Source organism: Aulonocara sp. 'chitande type north' Nkhata Bay, linkage group LG20 (genome assembly GCF_057382095.1).
Source record: "Aulonocara sp. 'chitande type north' Nkhata Bay isolate Kocher_YH1m ecotype deep benthic linkage group LG20, A_spYH_male_GT1.1, whole genome shotgun sequence".
NCBI classification, from domain to species: domain Eukaryota; kingdom Metazoa; phylum Chordata; class Actinopteri; order Cichliformes; family Cichlidae; genus Aulonocara; species Aulonocara sp. 'chitande type north' Nkhata Bay.
The window spans coordinates 14,238,649-14,251,098 of record NC_141363.1 but is presented as its reverse complement, the minus strand read 5'-3'; the positions used below and the strand labels follow the sequence as shown (position 1 = coordinate 14,251,098).

The following is a 12,450-nucleotide window of genomic DNA, read 5'->3' as shown; positions in this document are numbered from 1 at the left end:
TCTGTGAACAGCTATGATCCTCCACTTAAAGGTCAACAAATCAGCAGTAGTACCCCATAGATGACTGCAGACTACTCCGTCTCAGCTCTTTCTGTGTGATTACATGCCCTTAAGCCAGAAATGAAGGTAGAGCTACACTGGCAATGGAATTTTGTGGTGATACAAACTGTATTTCATCAAATCAGTGTTATAATTGCATTCACTGAGCAGACTAAACTCTAGGAAGCTATAGTAGGTTATTAAGCTGGTACTTTTATTTATCATCCTCCCCACAACAAAGGAATCTTATTGTCTTGTTAACGGACAGAAAGCATGTGGATTTTTTTCCTGTCTCTAATGAAAGTCTTTATAGAATTAAACCAAGGAAAATCACCAGAAAACAATCCTAAGAGTTAAACAAGTCCCAGATTGTGTTTCTGCAACTGTAATCATCTATATGTTCTCTTCCCATAAACCTTGTACAAGTTAATCTGTGTTTCATGTGTCCAAAGAACTTTTATTAGAACTGTGCAGATTCTTTTAGACGTTTCCTGCCGAGGTTTAATTTTGTCTTCTTGTTCTTGAGTGTAACCAGTGGTTTGCACCTTCTTGTAAACCTATATGTCCACTGATGATGTTGCCACCTGATGGTAGACTTTGACAGTGATACACCTGCCTCCTCAAAAGTTTTATGGATATGTCATGGACATTCATGGGTATGTCTAGATTTTGTGAATTAATTTTTTCTCACCATGGAAATAATTCTGGCATCATGCACTTCAATATTCTGTGTTTTTTACTATCATAGATTGATTTTGTTTTCTCAGCCTATCCCAAAAGGTTGATTCTGTTCATCTGGATGTTGCGTTTTCAGTGGGAGAAATGTTTCGTTACTGATCCAAGTGATTTCTTCAGTCTCAGCTGACTGCAGGCTTCCCCAACCTTATAAACAGTACATTTGCAGTAAATGTGGTTACCCCAGCTGGACATTTGTCAAAGCTGGGAAGGCACCTAAAGACAGCTCCAGCCGATCCAGGAGAGAAGGACAGCTGCTGCCTAAATGAAAACCTGTAGTGATCCTTTATGTGTCAGGAATATCGGAACGGTTGAATCGCATTCTCTCTAAACACCGCATATCTGTGGCTTTTAAACCATAAAACATGCTGCTCCAAAAATTGGTCCACCCCAAGGATCACACCACAAACAGAGTAACATAGTGTACGCTGTTAAGTGCCAGGAGGATTGCCAGGATTTATACATCGGGGAAACCAAACAACCTCTGGCGAAGCGGATGACACAACACAGAAGAGCTACCACGTCAGGCCAGGACTCTGCAGTCTATTTACACCTACAGGGCAGTGGACACTCTTTCAATGATGAGGATGTACACATCCTGGACAGGGAGGAATGCTGGTTTGAGCGCGGAGTCAAGGAGGCCATTTATGTGAAAAGGGAAAGACCATCTCTGAATCGAGGAGGTGGCAGCACGGTGGTTAGCATTGTTGCCGCACAGCAAGAAGGTCCTGAGTTCAATTCCACCATCAGGCCGGGGTCTTTCTGTGTGGAGTTTGCATGTTCTCCCCGTGTTTGCGTGGGTTCTCTCCGGGTACTCCGGCTTCCTCCCACCGTCCAAAGACATGCAACTTGTGGGGATAGGTTAATTGGATAATCCAAATTGCCACTAGGTGTGAATGTGAGTGTGAATGGTTGTCTGTCCCTATGTGTTAGCCCTGCGACAGACTGGCGACCTGTCCAGGGTGTACCCTGCCTCTCGCCCTATGACAGCTGGGATAGGCTCCAGCGCCCCCTGCGACCCTGAAAAGGATAAGCGGAAGCGAATGGATGGATGGATGAATCGAGGAGGGGGCCTAAGGGTACATCTTTCGCCATCTTGCAATCCTGTGATTGCAGCCATTCCCCAGCTCTCTGTGAATGGTACTCATGGACATTGATCAGTGGGCTTTGATCAGTGGTCAAGATAATTTGCATAATTATGATGAGGGTGACCTCCCAGGCCATTGTTCCTTCAGTGGTGCTAGTTTCAGCTATTGCGCAAATGTACTGTTTATAAGGTTGGGGAAGCCTGGAGTCAGCTGAGACTGAAGAAATCACTCGGATGAGTGAGGAAACATTTCTCCGACTGAAAACGCAACGTCCAGATGAACAGAATCAACCTTTTGGGATTTACTTACCTGGATGATTGAGCATGCATCAGGGCACTTTTCTCAGCCTAATGATGGCCTCCTTCACTTCTACCAATGTCTTTGAGCCTCATATTATGAATTCCAGTGTACAGATACCAAATACAAACATTTTTATCTTCCATCTACGCTCATCTTTTTCAGATCTTTCTTCAGGCCTTTTTATCTTCTTTTTTTTTTTTTGTAATACAACAAAAATTTAAGAAGTGAACTTCTAAAAGTGACTACAGTTAACAGGGGTTAACTAATTAATGGTTAATTAATGGTGAACATTTGCATTTTAATCCCATCTTGACTGTTTGATTTAAAATCCACAGTGGTGGCGTGCAGAGGCAAAAAAAAAAAAAAAAAAAAAAAAAAAACTGCCACTGTCCAAAAACTTATGGACTGTGCTGGGCCAGGAGAGGTCTTCACTGTTTATTGTATATTAGCTAAACTTGGCAGCCACTGTGAAAATGAGTGCTAAACCCTAATTCATTTTCCACGTTTCATCGTTTGAAATATAATTGTTTCAGTGGTGATCAGTTGAAAAGTGTTTGCAGATGAGTCGGCATCTTGAAAATGAAAACATGGGTTCCCATGAAGTAATCATCTAGTTTGTCTGCAGTCTGCCCCCATTAAAATTACTAAACTCCATGAATTTTACCCACTTTTCAAGTTTCACTTTTTTTATTTGGCATTTCTGATTGAAATTAAACCAAACAAACAAAAACAAACATGGACACACTCTGTAGCCTGCTGTCAGCAATGCTACTGTACACTTTGACTAAATTCACTTGGTTGTTTGCATTATAGGACACAGACACAGCAAGATTGCTATCCTACTACGGATTTCGGGGCGTTACTTCTGTTGATTCACTTGAAACATTTCTGTGTTCGTCTTTAATGAGAGTTTCTCTCACTTGCTTGAAGTGGGTGGGAGTTCATTCCCTGCAGCAATCAGGATTTTGCAACCTTTGAATCAAGATATGATGACAATTATGGGGTTGTTTTCTTAAGATGTCAAGCCTCTGCTCATTAAATTTGTTCAAAACACACCCACACAGTCCTGGTGAAGCAGATTAGCTTGATAGCTAGTTGAACTCCTACCTTTAAATCTGATTTCGGGTTATTTAATCATGACTATTCAATGCTACAGAAAAAGAACACTTTAAGTTGAAAGAACTTTTGGATTTGAAAGGCTTTAAGATCACATTTAAGATGGCAATTATCGCCTCTTCCTATAAGCTGTTTGAATTGTTGCTTGTATACATGTTAATTTGGGTTCTGAGTGCTAAATCCAAGATCAGTTTACTCTCGGGAAAATATGCATCCATGTTGTGCTAAGGAAGATACTATTGAATTACACCAATTACAATATATGTGGTAGTGCTGAATTCTTATTCTAATACCTGTCAAATATGCTTTCAGACATGTCTACTTACCAGGCTGAGAACTGCAGATTTCCAAGGAAACAAATCTCTTTAAACCCTCTGCAACAAATGGTTCAAAGATCCCTTATGCAGCTTTTGTATTACAGTCTCTATGAACTCCATTTAGCTTACCCAATAAACGTAAAAAACGCTCCCATAACAACATACACGGAAAACAAATTGAAGAGCAGGTCTTTCTTCTGTGCACCAATGTTGTTGTTATTTAACAGTTTTTTAGCCTTGAGTCAGTTTTTCTGTGACCCAGTGTATTTCTGACAGTGAATAAATGTTCCCTGGCAGTACTTTAGTGAAAAACAATAGATGAAAGGAGTGGAATGTTGATAAAAAGCATGTATGTGTAATAGGATTACATCTGTAACCAACTCATTTTACAGTCTTAGCTCCTATGCCGACGCTGCCTTTAAAACTCCTTACTTACCCAAGAATAAGAAAAAAAAAATCACTGACAAAGCCATTCCTAACCTTTGCCCACAATGCTCTAACATCTATTAACCAATCATGTCAGAGTCAGATTATAAACCAAAGGCCTCCATCCCTGGAAATAGTAACACCGCAAGAAAATATCACGGGCTTTTCCCTGCGGGTCGATACGGCGGGTCAGTTCTGAGGTCTAATATAGTAACCTGCGAGCCCTTGGTAATGGATAGGCTGGGGACACGGTTGATAGCGCGGATTATGTGCGCTGGGCACTAAGGACATGAGTCGAGGTATTGTGGCTGTGGTGAGGCAGTGCTAAGATCAATAGCTCATTACACGGTGCTGTCAGGCCATGCCACAGCCCCGCGGCCGGCAGTCCACCGGGGGATTACTGGCGTGATTGTCAGTATGATGGAGAGACAGTCTGGCCCAGGAGAGAGGCTGGGACTGAGTCTCTGTGGGCTCGCAATGTGGAGAGCCTCCTCCAGAGTAACACTCTGATTTCTCCAGGGAAACGAGGTTCAGCAAAACACAATGCAGCTCAGTGTCATACTGAGTTTTGCAAAGGTGAATTTGTGTCTATGGATTCCAGTTCTGTGTATAAATTTATTAATGACTTGTTGCTAAACCTCATGAATTTTACTTGGTTGTATCTCTGGTGTATTTTTTCTTAAAACAAGTTTTATAGCATATATAAAAAAAAAAAATCGATGCTACTGTTACCGCCAATTATCACTTCTTTTTTTCTGTAGTTTGGCAGGACAGAGGTTATCGATAACACTCGGAATCCTGATTTCGTCAGGAAGTTTGTCCTGGATTTCTTCTTTGAAGAGAAACAGAATCTAAGGTTTGATGTGTAAGTAGCCTGACTTTGCTTGCTCTTAATAAATCTAAAGTAATTTAAACATGAGCACACTGTGGAAAAACAGAAATGTGGAGGCAGAGATAATTAACCTAGTAATGCCTTTGATTACACTTCAATAATTTATTTTCTCTGTAGATCCTCAGTTTATTGACTTTACTAAGTAACAGACCAAAGTCAAACACTCGACTGTTCACAGAATAGTGAAGTGGTTAGCACTGTCACCTCACAGCAAGAACGTTATTGGTTTGAATCTGCTGGCCAGTCTTTCTGTGGTGAGGTCACATGGTCTCCCTGTACGTGTGGGTTTCAGTTTAACTGGTGGTTCAAAATTAGCTGTAGGTGTGAATGATTGTCAGGCCTCTGATGAACTGGCGGCCCAGCGACAGCTGGAATAGGCTACTTCCTCTTCCCCCAGCACTTTTCAGTATCATATACATGTACATATACCCATACTTAAGGGGCATCCACATGGAAAGAGACTAGCATTAACATAGAAACCAGAGACTATGAGATGCTAGCAGAAACAAAGTGGGTGCACATGTGGTCCCACTGTAAAGTTTTTTTTTTTTACTTTTAGGCAGGCAACTGAGTGGCAGCAAAGGATACTCAATGTTTGATCTGCCAGGGGGATGTAAATATGTTAAACTACTCTAATGCGTTTAAGCAGTGTATATTACTGCATTTCCATAGTTTATTAATTTATACTGCTTATTATTTACTTAAAAACAAATTGTTTGCTGATAAATACAATCACGTTGATGTGATGCATTTCAGAGGAAAGATCCTAAAATATCATTAATGTTGTTATTCATTAATTTTGAAAAAATAAAAAAATGTGAGAATTCTTAAGAAATATTATTATTATTATTATTATTATTATTATTATTATTATTATTATTATTATTATTATTTATTTTGGTTTATTAAATATAATTTAGGTTATTGGAGATTATAAAATCATAGACTGTGTATAAAAGATGGATGTAGATGACATCAACTGGTTAGTGAAGTCCTGCTGTGAAGCTGAGGATATTTTAGTGTTGCCAGTGTTTAAGAGCACATTTCACACTTTCACACTATGCAAACAAAAGCCTATTTTACCAAAGCGTCGCCCCCTGCTGGTAGCGATAAATAATGTTCGTTTAGGGTACATTCAGACCTGGAAGCATTATTCACATGCTTAAAAATGTCTTCCTGCTAGATAACCCAGAAGATAAAACTCTGCAATTGGTCCTATAATCAGACTTTTCTGCTGAGTTGCAAAGTCATGGCATCACAGTAATGTGGCTCATCACTACTGTGAAGAAAACAAGTAACAGAAAAATCATGCTTCTCTCCTCTGACCAGAGTTACTCTACTACACTTTTCAAAACTGTAATAAGCAGGGCAGTTGTGGAAGGTTTTGGACTAATTTGAAACAAATATTCAAGACCTATGTGTGGCTTTTTATCCAACTTTTGGACTATACTCTAACATTAAGTAAGCAGACTCTTTTTTTGTTATCACACCTGTTGGTTCCCATGTGAAAAGAAAAATCAGTTTAAGAGCTTATTACTCTGACTGTTCAAACCTGTGTGTTTCAACTCCAGGGTTAACATAATTTCTCTAAGTTAGAACTGCTGCTTTCTGAATAAACACCCTCATTGTTCCCAGACTAATAACAAGGAAGCCCATTTATGCACTTGTCCAAAATCTCCTCCAATATAAACTCACAAGTTCTTCCTCTTGTGCCATCTATTTGTTTCTCACAGGTACAATGTGGACTCCAGAAGCTGTAACATATCCAAACACGTAAGTACAGTATGTCAACCTCAAACGACAGTTTTGACTCAGAGCTGAAGGCTCCTGGCAGCATTCAAATGTATCATGTTATTCAGCATTACTCACACTGTAAATGCTAATTTACAGTCAATGAGTGCAGCAGCTGACAATGAATCAGCATGAAGAAAATTCCTGTTTAATAAGTGGAATTCCATCTCATGACAATGTCTTTTATTCTTCTTCTTCCCCACTAAAATAAATCACACTGGAGAACAGAAGGTGAGTGGTTTCAGCTGAAGAGTGTTGGTCTCATGAGTCCTTGTATTATTATGTCCTTTATTCATTTTATTTTTTTTATGTTCCAGTATATTTCAGCATCCCCAGAAGAATCTTGTGATTTTTCTGTGTGTGTGTGTGTGTGTGTGTGTGTGTGTGTGTGTGTGTGTGAGTGTGATTCACTCCCTTTAATTTCATCATATTTTTTCTCCCATTCTTTCATCTCATTTCATCAAGGACAAACAGCAGCAGCTCCCACCTGGAAAGCCCCCCTCCCCGTAGTGTTGTTCCTCATTTTGTCTGTCTGCATTTTATCATTAACTCAGGTAAAAGCAACTTTCACAACTCCACTTCAAAGTGAAAGCAGCTGTCGTTGTTGTTCCAGGCACTATACTACAGCAGATTGTGCATGTCAGGGCATTTACAGGAGCTACACGCATACCCGCTTTGCAGGACTTGCACCTACACCTGCTCGCGCCCACACACCGCAAACATCAACGCTCTGCCCTCGTTGCTGTGCAGGAGTTTCATTATGTTGTGTCATCGCCTCTTTTTTTAATGTTGCCATATGGTTTTCTCTGTAGTGGTTGGGAAGGTTGTAAACTTCCAAATCTGTTGTTGTCAATAAAAATGCTGAACGAAGGGGAAACCTTTATTTCTACTAATAGGACATTTGCCCCACACACAGTGTCGGCCCTTTTAAGAATAATCAATCGGTCAACAAGCAGCTGAATAATGCAGTCCTCCAGGACTTCCTGGGCTTGACCTAGTTGGAATAATGAATGCTTATGTAAATCATGGACTCAAACTCGGAAGTTAATGTTTAATTTAAAATGGCACTTCAGTAAGATGAGATTAAACTTTAATGGAACTTTAATAACTTTAATATCTTTGATAATATCCCTATTGATTTTATAGTCTTTCTCAACTGTTATAGAGCCCATTATCTTTAGTGTTAACCCTTTAACGTTAAAACACTGAAGAGCCAGAGGTGTCTAGTCAGATGTTTCATAGAGTTTAATGGGCTGGTTCCCTCGTTGCCAACTTTTATAACTCTAGTGGATAAAGTTGAGGAGCTGCAAAATGAAACGAGCATGTGCTGTCACAACCCAGGCCTACAGGACAGGGCAAGACTCGCAGTGATCCACATCATGAGTCCAAGCAAACGCCAAAATAAGTGATACCAGAGCAAAGGTGAAGGGAGGCATGGGGTGGCGCTGATCCCCCAACATTGTGTTGTCACATATTGCAATGAGTACTGCCCTCCATTTAACAAAAATTATTCCAAAGGTGACAACAGCTTCTCCATCAGGGCCCCTCAGCTTTGGATTACAAATAGACGAGTCTCAGGAAATCTGTGACTTCTTTGAAATCACTTGGACAAACCCATTTTTATAAATTTGCTTTTATCTAATGTCTATCTCGTTTGTCACTCTCATTTTAGACCTTAAATGCTATTGTGTGTATATGTTTTAACTGTTTTGTGTATGTTTGAATTTAATATCAATATATCCTATATCCCAATGTCTCTTTAACTTGGCTCCATTTTATTTCTAGAATAGAATAGAATAGAATAGAATACTTTTTATTTGTCAATTTCTTCAAATGTACTTGCCATACAAAGGAATTGAAATTACGTTTCACACTGTCCCATGCGTAGACATTGACAACAATAAGGTGCAGATGCACAACAAAAACAGCCCTAACAGTAAGGTAATAAATAGTAATATAATAATATAAATAGTGCTAAAAGAAATACTAAAAAAATATATAGCAGCAGGTGTGTGCAATTGCAATGCAAGTCAGGAATGTTTTCAGTTCTTGGTTCAGAGAGTGTTTCCTTGTTGGAGAGTGTGCGTGGGTGGGTGGGGGGGGTAGAGTCCAATCTGTCTTCCTATACTTCTGCCAATCTGGTGATTCTGCTGGCTGGGAGCCGGGAGGGAAGAGAGTTCAGCAGTCTCACAGCCTGGTGGATGAAGCTGTTGGTGAGCCTGGTAGTGCGGGAGCGGAGACTTCTGTATCTCTTTCCAGAGGGCAGGAGGCTGAACAGACAGTGCGCGGTGTGGGTTGCATCGTTGACAATTGTGATGGCTTTGCGGGTGAGGCGAGTGGTGTAAATGTCTTGCAGGGAGGGGAGTGGTGCACCAACTATCCTCTCAGCTGTTCTCACAATGCGTTGTAGAGCTTTTCTGTTATAGTCAGTGCAGCTACCGCCCCACACAGTGATGCAGCTGGAGAGGATACTTTCAATAGTGCCTCTGTAGAATGTAGTCAGGATGGGTGGTGGAGCACTTGCCCGCTTGAGTTTGCGCAGGAAGTAGAGGCGCTGTTGTGCTTTCTTGGCCAGTGATGCTGTGTTGGTGGTCCAAGAGAGGTCCTCACTGATGTGCACCCCCAGGAACTTGGTGCTGCTCACCCTCTCCACCGCAGCGCCGTCGATGGTCAATGGGGGGTGACAGGTGTGGCCTCTCTGGAAGTTGACAATAATCTCCTTGGTCTTACTGACATTTAGCAGGAGGTTGTTGTCTCTGCACCACGTGGTCAGGAGCTCAACCTCTTTCCTGTAGTGGGTCTCATCGCCCTTGGTGATGAGCCCCACCAGCGTTGTGTCGTCCGCAAACTTCACAAGGTGGTTGGAGCTGTAGGTTGGTGTGCAGTCATGTGTCAACAGGGTGAAGAGCAGAGGACTGAGCACACAGCCTTGTGGAGCCCCCGTGCTCAGGGTGATGCTGTTTGAGACCTTGTTGCCCACACGCACCGCTTGAGGCCTCTGGCTGAGGAAATCCAGCAGCCAGTTGCAGAGGGAGGTGCTGAGGCCCAGTCTGTCCAGTTTACAGATGAGTTGTTGTGGTATTATGGTGTTGAATGCTGAGCTAAAGTCTATGAACAGCATTCTCACATATGAGTCTTTCTTGTCCAGATGAGTTAGGGCTGGGTGGAGGGCAGAGCAGATTGCATCCTCTGTGGATCGTTTCGCTCTGTATGCGAACTGGTGTGGGTCCAGGGTGGGAGGTAGGGTGGATTTGATGTGTGACATGACTAGTCGTTCAAAGCACTTCATAATAATGGGTGTCAGTGCCACGGGGCGGTAGTCATTGAAACAGGCTGGGGATGGTTTCTTTGGCACAGGTATGATGGTGGCAGTCTTGAAGCATGATGGGACAGTGGCTTGCCTCAGGGAGGTGTTAAAGATGTCTGTGAAGACATTCTTCAGCTCCTCTGCGCAGTCTTTCAGCACACTACCAGGGATGTTATCTGGTTTTTGTTTCTGGTTTCTGGTTATCTGGTTTTTGTTTCTGTCCTGGTTTTTGTATTTTACTCATACTTGCATGTCAAAACACCCCGTACTCTGTTTTTAAAGGCGTTTAAATGTCATATGAGTAATAGCAGTAGTATTAGTTTATCAAAAAACTATGTGTGAACGATTTCAGGGGAAAAAGAATCACAATACCCTTTTGGTGGGAAAAAGCCATTGTTGCACACAGTGCATCCCTGTATATGTAACTATGTTATTTAAAATAACATAATAATAACTATCCTGTAGGGTCTAAAGTTAACAATGGCTCCATTATAATTATCTGCAGGCATATATTTATATTTCTACTGTAGTGTATTTGAGCCTGTTTTGAGGCCTGGGTTATTGATTAGTACTGTCTTGCAATTAATTGTCTTCTTTCTACCCTTTCCCCCTCGAAGGACTTTCTGGGCCAGACCTTCTGCACACTCGGAGAAATTATCGGCTCCACAGGAGGAAGGCTGGAGAGGACCCTCTCGTAAGTCCCTCACACCCTTTCTATTGTCTCATTGTGAAATGACTTCCCTCCTTTTCTGTTTATTTATTTATTTTCTTTAAGCGGTGAATCATAAATAGAAATTATGCACATAAATAATTTCTTCAGCTGGGCAGAATGAAACGAGTCCCCCCTCCATCTTTTGTTTCATTTTTATCGATGGCTGCTGGGGAAAACAACATCTCACTGATGCAGTGTGCACAGACTCGCCTGGCTAAATAGCCTCATCTATTACAGCGTTAGATCAGAGTAAGCGAGACCAGGCAAGCCTGCTGTATCACTGCACTCTGAGCTGTTGCTCCTGAAGTAGTATTGAGTTTTACTGTGTTGAACGAAAGTGGGATGTGCAGTAGAAGTCAATATAACGTTGGATACAGATATTCAGAATGCGCTCATATTTTCTGCCAGGCAGCATGTTGATAGTAGAAACCAATGCTTTTTTTTTTCAGATAATAAAAGGTGGATTAGTGTGCACTCTTTGTGAGCTCAACCCCCCCTATTTTTTTCACACTGCATCCCTGCAGTGTTAGATAACACCCAGTGTTCTGAGGAGTGAACAAACTGCTGGGAGACAGAGAGAAATGTGAGGTCAGAGCAGTAACCGGCCAGATTTGAACCCATTTTATTGCAAGGACGAGGCATCTCGCTTTTTCTCTGCCTATACAGTTCAGAGTTCATCTTAAAGGGTGCAAGGAAACAATTCTTCTTCTCAGTGGCCCTCACAATAGCCCTTTGTGGAGCAGCACATAAATTAGAAGCTGGATTATATGAGCTCTGTGAGTGTCACTGCTGCTTTATTGTCTTAAATTTTGACTTCAATTTCCTTGATGTAAATGATCAGTGGACTCACTTTATGATAAACTGTCACTGACTGGGAATGATATACACGTGACTGGAGGTTAAATCCTGTGATGAAGGTAGTCACACTTGTCGAAGTTTGACAAAAGAAAATAACATTTTTAGACTCCACATTTCTCGCTCATTTTTCTCTGATCTACTACAGACTATAGATAAAAAAGTAGCCTTTTGGCTATCTCTGGCATGTTTATATTGATCTGTCCCTTTAAAATAGATACATTCAAAACTCAAAAACGTTGCTTTTCTTCAAAACATTGTAAGGTACTGACATGTACGCCACCAGGTAATAACCGCAATTTAAACCCATGCAATGAAACTAATCTGAGTTCAAAAAGTATCTGACTCAGAACTGTGCGATTCTGACTACACCTCACCTTGTAGCACTGCGCGGATGTCTTTTCCTGATTCTAATGTGTTTAAAGTGTGTTAAAAAATGGGACAGTTGCCCAGTCTCCAGAATCCAAAGGGATGTACTTAAGCCTTGTTTTATTCAACCAATAGTCCAAAGCTGGATTTAGTTTATGATAACATCAAACAGAAAAAAACATTGGAGGTTGGTACCACAGACTGTATATAACAGATGGATGCAGACATTGTGATATCAATCAAAAACTCAAGTTTGTCATTTTAACCAACAATTTATGAGATTTTTTTTTTTTACCAAACATTACAATATTTGGGCAAGAGTGCAGAGGTGGGGAGTTGTCATCTAATGCTAGTGTTGGTTAGGGTTGGTTTCCCTAAACCATGAAATACTTTCTAGAAAAAGTGTTTATTGAACCTGCTGACAAATTTTAAAACAACAAATCTAAAACTGTTTTGTATCTATGAGTTTTAATTTGTATTATTTTTGCTATATCCACTATTGT

At 40.9% G+C, this 12,450-nt stretch overlaps 1 protein-coding gene across 2 annotated transcripts in view; it reads left to right on the top strand.

Annotated features, from left to right (window-relative positions):
* Positions 1–12,450, top strand: part of LOC147305302 (copine-9-like) — a 115,133-nt gene that overhangs the window by 31,692 nt on the left and 70,991 nt on the right. For both annotated transcript variants that reach the window (XM_086276248.1, XM_086276247.1), the window contains exons 4-6: positions 4,783–4,886; positions 6,647–6,686; positions 10,626–10,705. In XM_086276248.1, the coding sequence (XP_086132374.1) occupies positions 4,783–4,886; positions 6,647–6,686; positions 10,626–10,705 (224 nt within the window). The remainder of the gene's footprint in view (positions 1–4,782; positions 4,887–6,646; positions 6,687–10,625; positions 10,706–12,450) is intronic.